The sequence below is a fragment of the Perognathus longimembris genome, chromosome 7, assembly GCF_023159225.1.
Source record: "Perognathus longimembris pacificus isolate PPM17 chromosome 7, ASM2315922v1, whole genome shotgun sequence".
Classification (NCBI taxonomy): Eukaryota; Metazoa; Chordata; class Mammalia; order Rodentia; family Heteromyidae; genus Perognathus; species Perognathus longimembris.
Window position 1 is genome coordinate 75,583,026 of NC_063167.1, and position 12,078 is coordinate 75,595,103.

At 39.4% G+C, this 12,078-nt stretch overlaps 1 protein-coding gene across 4 annotated transcripts in view; it reads left to right on the forward strand.

Annotated features, from left to right (window-relative positions):
- Window positions 1-12,078, forward strand: part of Rpap2 (RNA polymerase II associated protein 2) — a 73,166-nt gene that overhangs the window by 55,416 nt on the left and 5,672 nt on the right. The window contains exon 13 of one of the 4 annotated variants that reach the window (XR_007211676.1): window positions 9,029-9,091. The exons of 2 other annotated variants lie outside the window; for them this stretch is intronic. Coding sequence is in view for 1 of the 2 variants with exons in the window: in XM_048351962.1 (XP_048207919.1) it covers window positions 7,295-7,417 (123 nt within the window). In the remaining variant the exon portion in view is untranslated. Of the gene's footprint in view, window positions 1-7,294; window positions 7,418-9,028; window positions 9,092-12,078 lie in introns of those variants that run through there. One more of the 4 variants, XM_048351962.1, reaches the window with a different exon arrangement.

Consider the following 12,078-nt stretch of genomic DNA (forward strand, 5'->3'; position numbering starts at 1 on the left):
AAGCATTCACTCACTATATTAAGAGTGATAGTTGAGCACCAGTCTCTCACTGCCTGTAATCCTAGCCATTCAGGAAACTGAGATCTGAGGATCACAGTTCAAAGCCAGCCTGGACAGAAAAGTCTGTGAGACTCTTACCTGCAGTTAATCACACACACACACACACACACACACACACACACACACACACGTGGTAAAACACTAGCATTGAGCAAAAGCTCAGACAGCTCCCTGGCTGAGTTCAAGCACCAGGACCAGCACCAAAAAAATGAACAGAATAGGCACTCATTTCTTGTTTTTGTGAAATGCCTTCAGTTTTTCCCTAGTCTGTAAAATGCTGATTCTAGGCCTATGACATATATCCATTACTGTGCTGGGGTATGATTCATCTATTCCTAGTTTCTTTAGAGCTTTTATCATGCAGGAATGTTTCAATTTTATCAAAGACTTTTTCTCCATCTATTGAGATGATCACATGCTTTTTGTGCTTGATTCTATTTTGGTATTGTTTATTCGATTTGTGTATGTTCAGACATATTTGTGTATCAGTAAAATGAAACTAATTTGATCATGAAATACCCTTTTTCATGTGTAGCTGAATTCTCTTTGCAGATATTTGGAGAATTTTTGTCTATACTCATTGGGAAAATGGGTCTATGGTTGTCCTTCTGTTATATCCCTCTCCATAGTGAGCATATAAGTAGTCCTGTTTGCATAGAGTGACTTTGGAAGCATTCCTTACCTTTGTATAAGATACTTTGCAGCATTGCTGTATTCAATAATCAATCTTAGCTGAGATAGCCCATTGTTTCTTGGATTTCATTACTAATTGTAGTCTGTTTAGGTTGTTTATTGTCATTCAGTGTTCACAGGTCTTTTGTCTAGAAATGTACTATATCTTCTAGATTTTCCAATTTGCTGGAATGCAAATTTTGAAACGATTCCCTAATGATCCTTTGGATTTCTGTTGCAGTCTCCCTTTTTGTCTCTGATTTTGTTCTTTTAGTCTTCTGTTTTATTTCCCTGACCTTTATTATTTTTATGATCATTTGGGGTTTTCTTTGTTCATGTTTTTGTAAGACCTTGATATATATCACTAGTTATTTGAAATCTGATTTTTATATAATTTTATTATTAAGGTGTTGTACAGAGGAGTTACCATTTTATAAGTTAGGTAATGAGTTCGTTTGTTTTTGTTTTTTTTACAATGTCACTGCTTCCTTTGCTTTCCCATTTTCCCCTCCTATCCTTGCCCACATGTTACATAGTTCATTTTCCATACAGTGTATACTGAGCAGCATGACTGCATTTGTTCACCTTTCCTCCCTCCCCTTCTACGCCTCCCCCCCAAATCTGATTTTTTTAATAATGTTCTGCTGAATTTCTCTGATTAGAATTTGATCCACTGGTCATTCAAAAGTATATCATTGGCCAGGAGAGACAGAGATTAGAAGGATCACAGTATGAAGCAAGCCCAGGGGGAAAAAAAGCTCTTGAGAGCCAATCTCAATCAATAGCTGGACACAGTAGTTCATCCCTGTCATCCCAGTTACATGGGAGGCTAAGACCAGAGGATCTTGATTCCAAGCCAGCCCAAGCAAGTTCACAAAACCTTACCTCAACAGGAAAAAAGGGAGGCAGGAATGATGTCCACACATCTGCCCTCCCAGCTACAATGGGGAATGTTGATGGAGGATCATGGTCCAGACCACCTTGGGCCAAGACCCTGTCTCAAAAATAGTGTAAAAGGGCTGATGGTGTACAAGTGTACCACTTTACACCTGCCTAGTAAGTGCAAAGCCGAGATACTCCCCTGCCCCACCTCCACTCCCCAAAAAAAGCATATTCAGTTTCCATGTCATTCTATAGTTTGTCATTTCTCTTACTGTTTCTAATTTCCATTATGTTCTGTTTCAGCTTCTGTATTTGTTAAAGGCTTGCTTTATAGCCTAAAATGTGATCTGCTTTGGAGAAAGTCCCCTGGGATGCTGAAAATAATGTGCATTCTGCAACTATTGAGTTGCAACTCAACTCAACTCAACTGCAACTATTGAATACTATGGAGTATTCTTTAGATATTTGCTAAATCATTTGATTTGTGGTGCAATTTAGCTTTGAAATTCTTTTTTTTTGTCCTTATGATATCTGATATTGAGGAGAATGGGGTATTGAAGTCACCCACTACTGTTATATATCTGGGCCTATCTGTCCTTTTATATCCAGTAGTGTTGTTTATGTTGGGAATACCAATGTTCAGTGTACAAACATACACACACACACACACACACACACACACACACAATTATTATGTCTTCTTGGTGAATTGTTCCCTTTAGTAATATGTAGTCACTGAACTTCATTCCTTCTGACTAGTTTTGGCTTAGTCTGCTTTGACATGTGAATAGCCTCTGCTTGCATGAATTCCTTTTGCTTATAATATTATTTTCCATCCCTTTGGCTTTCAGTGTGTGTCTTTGCCAGTGAGGTGAGTTTCTTGTAGATAGCAAATAGTGTGTCTTTTTTAAAAAAATTCATTCAGCTAGTGTGCAGCTTTTAGTTGAGGAGTTAAGATGGTTTCCATTTAATATTGAGAGGAATGTACTTTCATCTTCTGCAGTGCTGGGTTTGTGGTCATGAATTGTTTTATTTACAAGATCTTTAATTCTCCTCTTATTTATTTATTTTGCCAGTCCTGGGGCTTGAATTCAGGGCACTGTCCTTGAGCTCTTTCTTTTTTGCTCAAGGCTAGCACTCTACCACTTGAGCCACAGCACCACTTCCATGCTAGGCAAGCACTCTACCACTTTTTAAAGGCTAATTTTGCTAGGTATATAAGTTTTATTAACAGCTATTTTGTTTCAGGGATTTAAATAAATTGTCTGGCCCTTTAGGGTTTCTACTACAAAATTTCCTGTTATGCTGATAGACCTTTGTAAGTAACTTGGCACTTCTCTCTTGAAACTTACAATATTTTTCTTCATTATGAACCCTTCAAATTTTAACTTTAAAATGAAGAAAATCTTTTCTGATCATCTACTTTTGAAGGTCTTACTTGCCTCATGTACTTGGATATTATTTCTTTCCCAGGATTTGGGGAGTTTTCTGCCCCATCACTTCACTGAACATGAAGTTATTCTCTGCTAAACAAGGATAAAGACTGAAAAATGGCTGTAGTTCTGGCAATTAAGTAGTTATAGTGATAGTAACCTTCAAAAAAGGAAAAACAGTTTTGTAGAAACCAAATTGCAATGACTAGAGGAGATGCTAGACACTCAGGAGTTAAAACAAAAGACAAAAAGTAAACTATGGAGAGACTGGGATTGTCATCAAAGGTGTATTTGCCTCAAGGAATTTCTTTTTATTTTATTTATTTTTTGGCCAGTCTAAGACTTGAACTTAGCCCTGGGCACTGTCACTGACCTTTTTTTTTTTTTTTTTTTTTTTTTTTTTTTTTTTTTTTGTAAAGCTAGCATTCTACCACTTGAGACAGCTCCTCTTCTGGCTTTTTGCTGGTTAATTGAAGATAGGGGTATCATGGCATTTTTTATCTGGTGCATTGCAGACACAATTCTGAAGAAAAGTGTTTTATATGTTGATGTTCATTGAACTTTCAGTTTCGAGGCATATACTTCCTTTAACTAGGATTTTTTTTGAGATGGAGGAGCAAGGAGGGTTTGTATTTGTTTTTTGTGCCAAGCCTGGGGCTTGAACTGAAGACCTTGTTACTGCCAGAGCTTTTGTGCTCAATCAAGGCTACTGCTCTCCCACTTTAGCCACACATTGCAGCTTTTTTGATGGTTAATTGGAGATAAGAGTCTCAGACTTTCCTGCCCAAGCTGCCTTCAAACCAAATATCCTCCGACCTCAGCCTCCTGAATCGCTTGGTGAACCACCAGCACCCAGCTCCCAGTAACTAGTTTTACAAAATGTATTAGTCCTTACAAATTTAAATGAAATTATAAGGGGGGAAAATTAGTATTACAGCAGTGTATGAGTGCTTGCTAAATTTAAGATATGAATATAGTGGGAAAGAGGTCTTTGTTTTTCATTTGTATATTGTACAGACTTGACACCTTTTAAATAGTCTTCCTATTTCTGACTTTTCATCTTGATTATGTCTACTTACCATTGAAGTTATGATAAAATTCAAATGTTTTTAGTCTTTGTTTATTTTCAGAGGTTAGCTCCTGGGATTACTTAGGTCTCAAGATTGCTGTTCATGTTATCTCATGAGCTAACTTCCACGAAGAGTTTGGGAGTTGGCTATTGTCACTTTAGTGGAGCTTACATTCACTATGTTTTCAAGATATCAGCTTCAGTAGTAAAAATCCCAGTGTAGCAAAAGCACTTAGGAAGCTGCTACAAACTGCTACTGGGTGAACACCTGCAGTTTCAGTGGTGTGAAATCACATTACAGTAACTGAATCTTTTGGGCTTATTTAAGTTTCACTTACTGATTTCTTTGAGGTTTGTAGCCCCTGCGTGGAAGTTTTCAAATGCAGTGACAAATGAACTGCACTGCAAAAATGTTACATGAGTAAAAGCAACTGCAGATTTGTAATTCGGTTCATTTCTCAGTACAGAGGAAAGTGGTGGTCAAATTTCACTAAAATTACTCTCAAACCAAACCTTTAAATTAAATGCCACTGATTCTCTAGTGCTAAGGTAATGTGTTCAGATATATAATTATACAGCGAAAGCAGGAAAGCGTGTGTGTGCACGCGCGCATGTGTCGCATGCACTCACATTCACATATTTCCCTAGGAAAATAATGTACATTTTTAAGACATTATCTATAATTTTGTAAATTTCTAGAACCCTTATTCCAGGTAAGAAAATAGTCATGTGATAAGGGTAGGAGAGAATGACCTATAACAATGTGGGTAGAAAGAGACTTAAAAATGCTTATAGGGCATCAGGAAGGAGCTAATTAAGAAAAATAATTTGAAGCTGAGGGCAGTGAAGGATATAGCTGTACATGTTGGAGGATGATCTCCGAAGAAACAGGACCATAGGGCACAATCAAATAGAATAGCATATACAGGAGAGAGATACAAGTTCTGATCAGGAAGAAAATAAGAGCAATGTGGCTATCATTTATAAATAGAAAAGGAGAAATTCTTAAACCACAACTGACTTCATTGTTCAGTGAAGCACAAGATTGTGTGCTTTGAGTATAGAGATGATGGTTGTATAGACAGTGAAACAGTGGTAGTGGTTGAGATGATCCAGCAAAGAGCCTAACCAAGAGTAGAAGAAAACTGACATGTCCAGAAAGGATAGAGATCATGGGGTTTATAGTAGTGTGGGTCTTCTAGGCTCCTAACTCCAGAAGAGCTCAGCCCTCCTGGTGTGGATACGGGAAAGGCAAGTTGCAGCATTGATCTTATGCTGTAGGTTTTGGGGGCAGAATAGCTAAATAAGGAAGCAGAGAATCGGAAGACTGATGGTGGGCTGGGGATATAGCCTAGTGGCAAGAGTGCCTGCCTCGGATACACGAGGCCCTAGGTTCGATTCCCCAGCACCACATATACAGAAAACGGCCAGAAGCGGCGCTGTGGCTCAAGTGGCAGAGTGCTAGCCTTGAGCGGGAAGAAGCCAGGGACAGTGCTCAGGCCCTGAGTCCAAGGCCCAGGACTGGCCAAAAAAAAAAGAAAAAGAAAAAAAAAAGAAGAAGACTGATGGTGACAGATAATCAGTGAGGCAAAGAGGATGAGGCAGGAGGATCTTGAGTTCAAGTGTAACCTGTGTTACTTAAGACGAGATTAGGAAGAAACTTGGTCATACCAATCAAGTGTTTGCTATGTTCCTTACCCCAAAATGTTATCTTAAGTTCCAGTATCTCTAAGTACAACTTTTTTTTCCCTTTTCTTTTCTTTTTTGGATAACCATCAGGTATTTCACATTCAAATTTATTTGAGGCTGAAAACATCTCTTTCAGATGTTCCCTATTTCTTTTGGTAGCATTTGCATTTTCTTAATAACCCAGAATTGAAATATTGTGATCTTCGTGCCCTTTATCTCTCATACATAATCAGTCTTTGTAGTTTTTATTCAGTTGTCTTTTCCACCCACACTGTTTCCAGTCCACTACCAGCCTTTATTCCATGTCCAGACTGCTGCAGCTATCGTCCTGCACAGATCCACTCAACTAGTCATCAGTTTCCAGCTCTACTAATCAGAGCCTAACTTTTGGGGGCAGGGGGATGGCTCATCCAAAAACTTAAGTCACTTCCCAACTCTGAACACATAATTCTGCATGGAATTCAAAGCCCATCCTAAGTGGCCCTATCTACCTATCTAAGTTATTTTGTCCTTACATAATTATGTCTGCTGCTTTCCACAAAAACATCCTTGATAACACTATCACCTGTACTTGAAATAACTTTCCTTTTCATTTCTGACTAATTTATCCTTTATGAAGGGCCTACCTCAATGTCACCACATCATCAGGAGTGTAAAAATTATCTCCTTATTTAAACTATTATAAATAAGACATTTCTTATAGATAGAATTACCTTCTGCTTTATTACATAGCTACATAAAAATACTTTCTACTGTTTTCTCCAATAATGTAGTTAACTATAATAAATGAGTAGAACTTCACAAATGTATACAATTCAAATACTTAGAGCATAGTGCCATTTGCCTATAATTCTAGCTATTGGACCCCATCTCAAAATCTTTTTTTTTTTTTTTTTTTTTTTTTTGCCAGTCCTGGGCCTTGTACTCAGGGCCTGAGAAATGTCCCTGGCTTCTTTTTGCTCAAGGCTAGCACTCTGCCACTTAAACCACAGTGCCGCTTCTGGCCTTTTCTATATATGTGGTGCTGAGGAATCGAACCCAGGGCTTCATGTATCCGAGGCAAGCAAGCACTCTTGCCACTAGGCCATATTCCCAGCCCCTCAAAAGCTTAACATCAGTGCCTCATCAGCAATTGCCTACACCTTAGAATCATACAAGAAGCTTAAAAGATAGATAGATAGATAGATAGATAGATAGATAGATAGATAGATAGATAGATAGATAGTTGATTCAAAGATTATGATCACTGGTCTTTTGTAGGGCTTAGACTAAAATATTTTCTAGGTTCTTCAAGTGGTTCTAATTTGTACGGAATTGAGAATTGGTACTTATAGTATTTACTGTTGTGCTAAGAAGAAAAACGCTGTCAGTTCACATAGCTATATATAATACCAGATTCTTCTGTCTTTTTAAATCTTTAATGTTGGAAAGTGCTTCTTGGCTATTACAGAAAAAGGGTGAATTCTTATTAGCATATTTTCTTTTGTAGTGAAATATACAAGCAGGCTTTTGAAAATCATAAGAAGATGTACTCAGTTCTGCAAATGAATCAGACGTATGAGCTGGTGTGGTCTAGTGGTCAGAAGTGTAGCCTGGCGGGAAGACTTCTGGGCTTAGTTGCTCATCTGTTACTGACTTATGTGACCTTAAGAAAGTCACTTTAACCTCAGCTTGCAGTTGCTACAACTTCCAGAAAGACTGCAGACAAGTTAGTCTCACAAAAGACAGAAATTGTACAAGTGTGGAAATCACTGGTTTGTTTGACTCTGTGGCTGAGACCCTGTTACTGGGAACAAGAATTTGCATCTTTAAGGGAAACAAACTCGTTCACTCCAATTTAGAAAGTCACATCAACTACTTAAAAGTATTTGAATTTTAAACTCAGCTCCAACCTCCTAGCATTTGTTTTCTTGTCCGTGGCAAAACTGTTGGGACAGGTGAGGATTTCTTCCTTTGCATTCTTCCTTTCTTATTTACTTGTTTTCATTGAGACAGAGTCTCAGTGTATGTCCAAGGCCGGCTTGAGCTCTAGAACCTCCTGCCTTGCCTTGTGAGTGCTCAGATAATTAGCACAGCCCCAGTCTATACTATTTTGTGAAAAAGAAAAGCTTCTCTGGGGAGGGTGACAGTTGTATGCTTGTTCTAATGTCCCATGCTGTTGTTTGATTTTGAAGAGGAAGCTAGGGGCCACAGACTAGACAGATGTTTTCAGAGGTTTTCTCTTTAATGAACAATTGAAGTAGAAGTGCTATGTGTGGAGTTCTAATTATCTTTGACCTGAGGAGCCCTAAATATATAGGCAAATATAGGCATTTTGAGAAATAGCTGTTATTTGTGTGAGCCCTCAATTTTCTGAAAGTAGGTGATATTTTGACCCTTTGTCACCACTTGTCTTTGTTTCATTTTTGAGTGTGACTGTATAGTTGTGAAGAGGTGGTTTGGATTCATACTCTATCATCTAGATCTTCTTCATGGAAAGGAAAGTCCTAACTCATTTTATAGAAGGTGGTGAAATGTGGGTAAGGTGGTAACTGCTACTGCCATTAGGGAGAAAAGGGGTTAGGAGAACTTTGTGGTGATGGTATTCTTTTTAGTGTTCTTAATAGCACCCTGGATAAAAAGGGGGAAACATAAAAGGAGATGATCTGGATAGGTTGAGACTAAGTCACAGTTAAGGAAATTATATCTTTTAAGAGCTTTTTAGATCTGTAAGAGCTTTTAGATATTTTACACCTTTTTATTATCTTTAAATTGTTCTACAAAGGAGTTGCCATTCAACAAAGCTAATTATGAATGCAGTGCATCTTGATCAGTGTCACTCAACATTCTCACACCTCCCTCCCCTCCTTAGATTCACTTGCCCATGCCTTTTTTTTCTTTTTTTGCCAAGGGCTTGAACTCAGGACCTGGGCACTGTCACTGAGCTTCTTTTGCTCAAGGCTAGCACTCTACCACTTAAGCCACAGAGGCTTTTCTGTTTCTGTAGTACTGAAGAGTCAAAGCCAGGGCTTCATGCATGCTAGGTAAGCCCTCTGAGACCTCTACCACTAAGCCACATTCCTAGCCCAACACCTCAGCCAAACATTGTACACACTTGTAGTCCTAACACTTAGGAGGCAAGGCAGGAGGATCAAGAATTCAAGCCAGCCCTGCACATACACAGACTGTCCCAGTCAAAATAAGCAAATGAGAGGAAGAAAGCCTCATCTGTCCCAGGCTTTAGATTTTTTTTTTTTTTTTTGGCCAGTCCTGGGCCTTGGACTCAGGGCCTGAGCACTGTCCCTGGCTTCTTCCCGCTCAAGGCTAGCACTCTGCCACTGAGCCACAGCGCCGCTTCTGGCCGTTTTTTCTGTATATGTGGTGCTGGGGAATCGAACCTAGGGCCTCGTGTATCCGAGGCAGGCACTCTTGCCACTAGGCCATATCCCCAGCCCCTAGATTTTTTTATTCTGTACCCTGAAGTGTCAAGTACCTGTTTAATTGATAACGTGATGAACGTGTGTGTGTGTGAGTGTGAACACTGAAGGTACTTTTATTAATAATCTTACCTCCTTCTCAGCTCCAACATCTGGAGGTTGAGTGTATAGAACCTTCTCTTAACCTGGTGTTAGGTTTTAGCAGTCTGCATCTTCATTTTATGCCTGGTAAGCATCTCAACAGGCTCCCCACTGCAGCAAAACTGCATAAACCCAGTAATTTCTCAAATCTGATAGGTAAAAAAAAGTATGTGGCTTTTCACTTCCTGTCCCTTCCTTCAACCCCAAACCATGCTTTCTGGTGGCATTTATTCACACTTCTCAGAGCTCTTTCTGGTATATAAGGAGTGTTTTCTGCCAGTTCAGTTCTCTGGCTTTGGAAATCAGTGTGAGCTCTCTGGACCACATTAGAATTGCTGCTTCACGCTCCAGGACATCTGTGATGGATCATTTCATGCAGGTGCCTAATGTAATCTTCATACGTATCACCCAGGACTGTTCAAGAAATAATTCAGACTTACTGTGATTCACTGTTACAGGGGCTATAGGACGGAAACCCTCACCTCTGTGATTGAGTGCCGTGAGTGAAACAATAGGGACCAGAATGAGGGAGACCATTTAAAATTCAGAGTTTATTATTGACTGTTGTTACACTACATGAAATGTGTTTCATCAGTTGTTTAGTTCCCCTTGCTCAATAAACCAAATTTTTTATACAGCTTTCTCTGTTGACAAATGTAATTAAGCCTCAAAAATTACCTATCAGTCACTAGGTGTAGCTTTAAATTTCCTTGGATATAATTTAAAATCAGTCAAATGTAGTAATTTATGCCTGCCTATCACCCCAGCTACTAGGGAGGTATAACTAGGAGGTCCAGGTCAGCTTGGGGAAAAAGGAAGTCTTGAAGAGGGCTGGGGGTGTAACTCAAATGGGAGAGCACCTGCCTTGCAAGCATAAGGCCATCAGTTCAAACCCCAGTACTGCTCAAAAAATAAAATCAGTTCTCACACTTAAAACTTTGAAACTGTTCTTCCTACTGTGTATAATAACTACTGTTAACCACATGTTGTTTGCTAGCTCAGAAATAACAAGTGGAGGGTGCTTGTTCTAACCTGACTTGTGCTCTTTTTGATGTGGAACATATGGGGAGCAGTCGGCTAGGTAAAGGTCTTATCAATAAGATGCTGTTTGACACTTGGCTTTTTGCTCTTGTTGCCATGCCACTTACCATGTGGTAAAAAATAAAAACCTCTTGTCTTTTCAGGATTGAGATTTGAACCAGTGAGAAGTTTCCTCTTGTGATTTGTACATTGCAGACTTTTATTATGTGTTGTTTTCAAATTCTCGAGCATATAAATTGTTTTAAAGCATTCTTATTAGTGTTACCTTTATGGGTATTTTCTGCAGAAACACGTTAAATATCAACTCTGGAGTATTACTATTTTTTAGTTCAGTAGAAGTTATTTGATCCCATAGTTCTTTGGTTATTTGATCCCATAGTTCTCAGGGTTGAAATATGATTATTCTTTAAAGAAAAGCTAAATCTGGTGATTCCAGCACTCTAGAGGCTGAGGCAGGAGAATCATGTGTCCAGCCTCGGCAGCATAGCAAAACTTTTTCACAGAGGAAAAAATAAAACGGCACATTATAGTTAACAGTATACAGATAAAATGCCTCATTATTAACAACATTAAAAAGAATAAAGAGAAAACAAGGAGCCTGAGAAGTTAACCCCAGCTGTTCATGAAGTAGAGATTACGAGGTTCAAGGTCAGCCCAGGGAGAGGGGAGAACTGATCCCATCTCAACCAACAGCTGGGCATGGTGCCAGTGGTTCTAGCCTGTAATCTTAGCTACTCAGGAAGCTGAGATCGGAGGATCATGATTAGAAACTAGCCCTGGCAAGAAAGTCCATCAGACTGCAATTAACCACCAGAAAACTGGAAGTGAAGCTGTGGTTCAAAGTGGTAGAGCACTAGCCTTGAGCAGAAAAGCTCAGGGACAGTGCCCAGTTCAAGCCCAAGGACTAGTACTTCCCTGACCCACACACCCCCCCAAAAAAGTTTTTAATTCTTTAGGTTAAAAATATCTCATTTAGGGGCTAGGGATATGGCCTAGTGGCAAGAGCGCTTCGCTTGCCTCGTATACATGAGGCCCTGGGTTCAATTCCCCAGCACCACATATACAGAAAATGGCCAGAAGTGGCGCTGTGGCTCAAGCGGCAGAGTGCTAGCCTTGAGCAAAAAGAAGCCAGGGAAAGTGCTCAGGCACTGAGTCCAAGCCCCAGGACTGGCCAAAAAAATATATATATATATAAAATTTAACAGAGTCCAGTGTGGTATTTCATTCTATAATACAACATGTATTAATCAAACCCAACCTCCCTTTTTTCACCCTCCCCCCCAAGTCTTCCCAATCCCTAGTAATTAGTGTTCTACTTTCAAGTGAGCCTTTTTTTTTAGCTTCTACGAGGATATGCATCACTTCTCATTTCACATATCCTCCACTTCCATCCATTACATAGTGACTTTGTCTCCATTTTGTCTTGAAGTCCGTTTTGTCAGATAAAAGTATCACTACTTCTGCTTGCATTATTTTGTTTTTAATAGAATCTCACTGTCCATCTTTCCACTTTCACTGTTTCTTTGCTGATGAATTTTTTTTTCTTGCCAGTCCTGGGGCTTGAACTCAGGGCCTGAGCACTGTCCCTGGCTTCTTTTTGCCCATGGCTAGCACTCTACCACTTGAGCCACAGCACCACTTCCAGCTTCATTCACACTAGGCAAGCACTCTACCA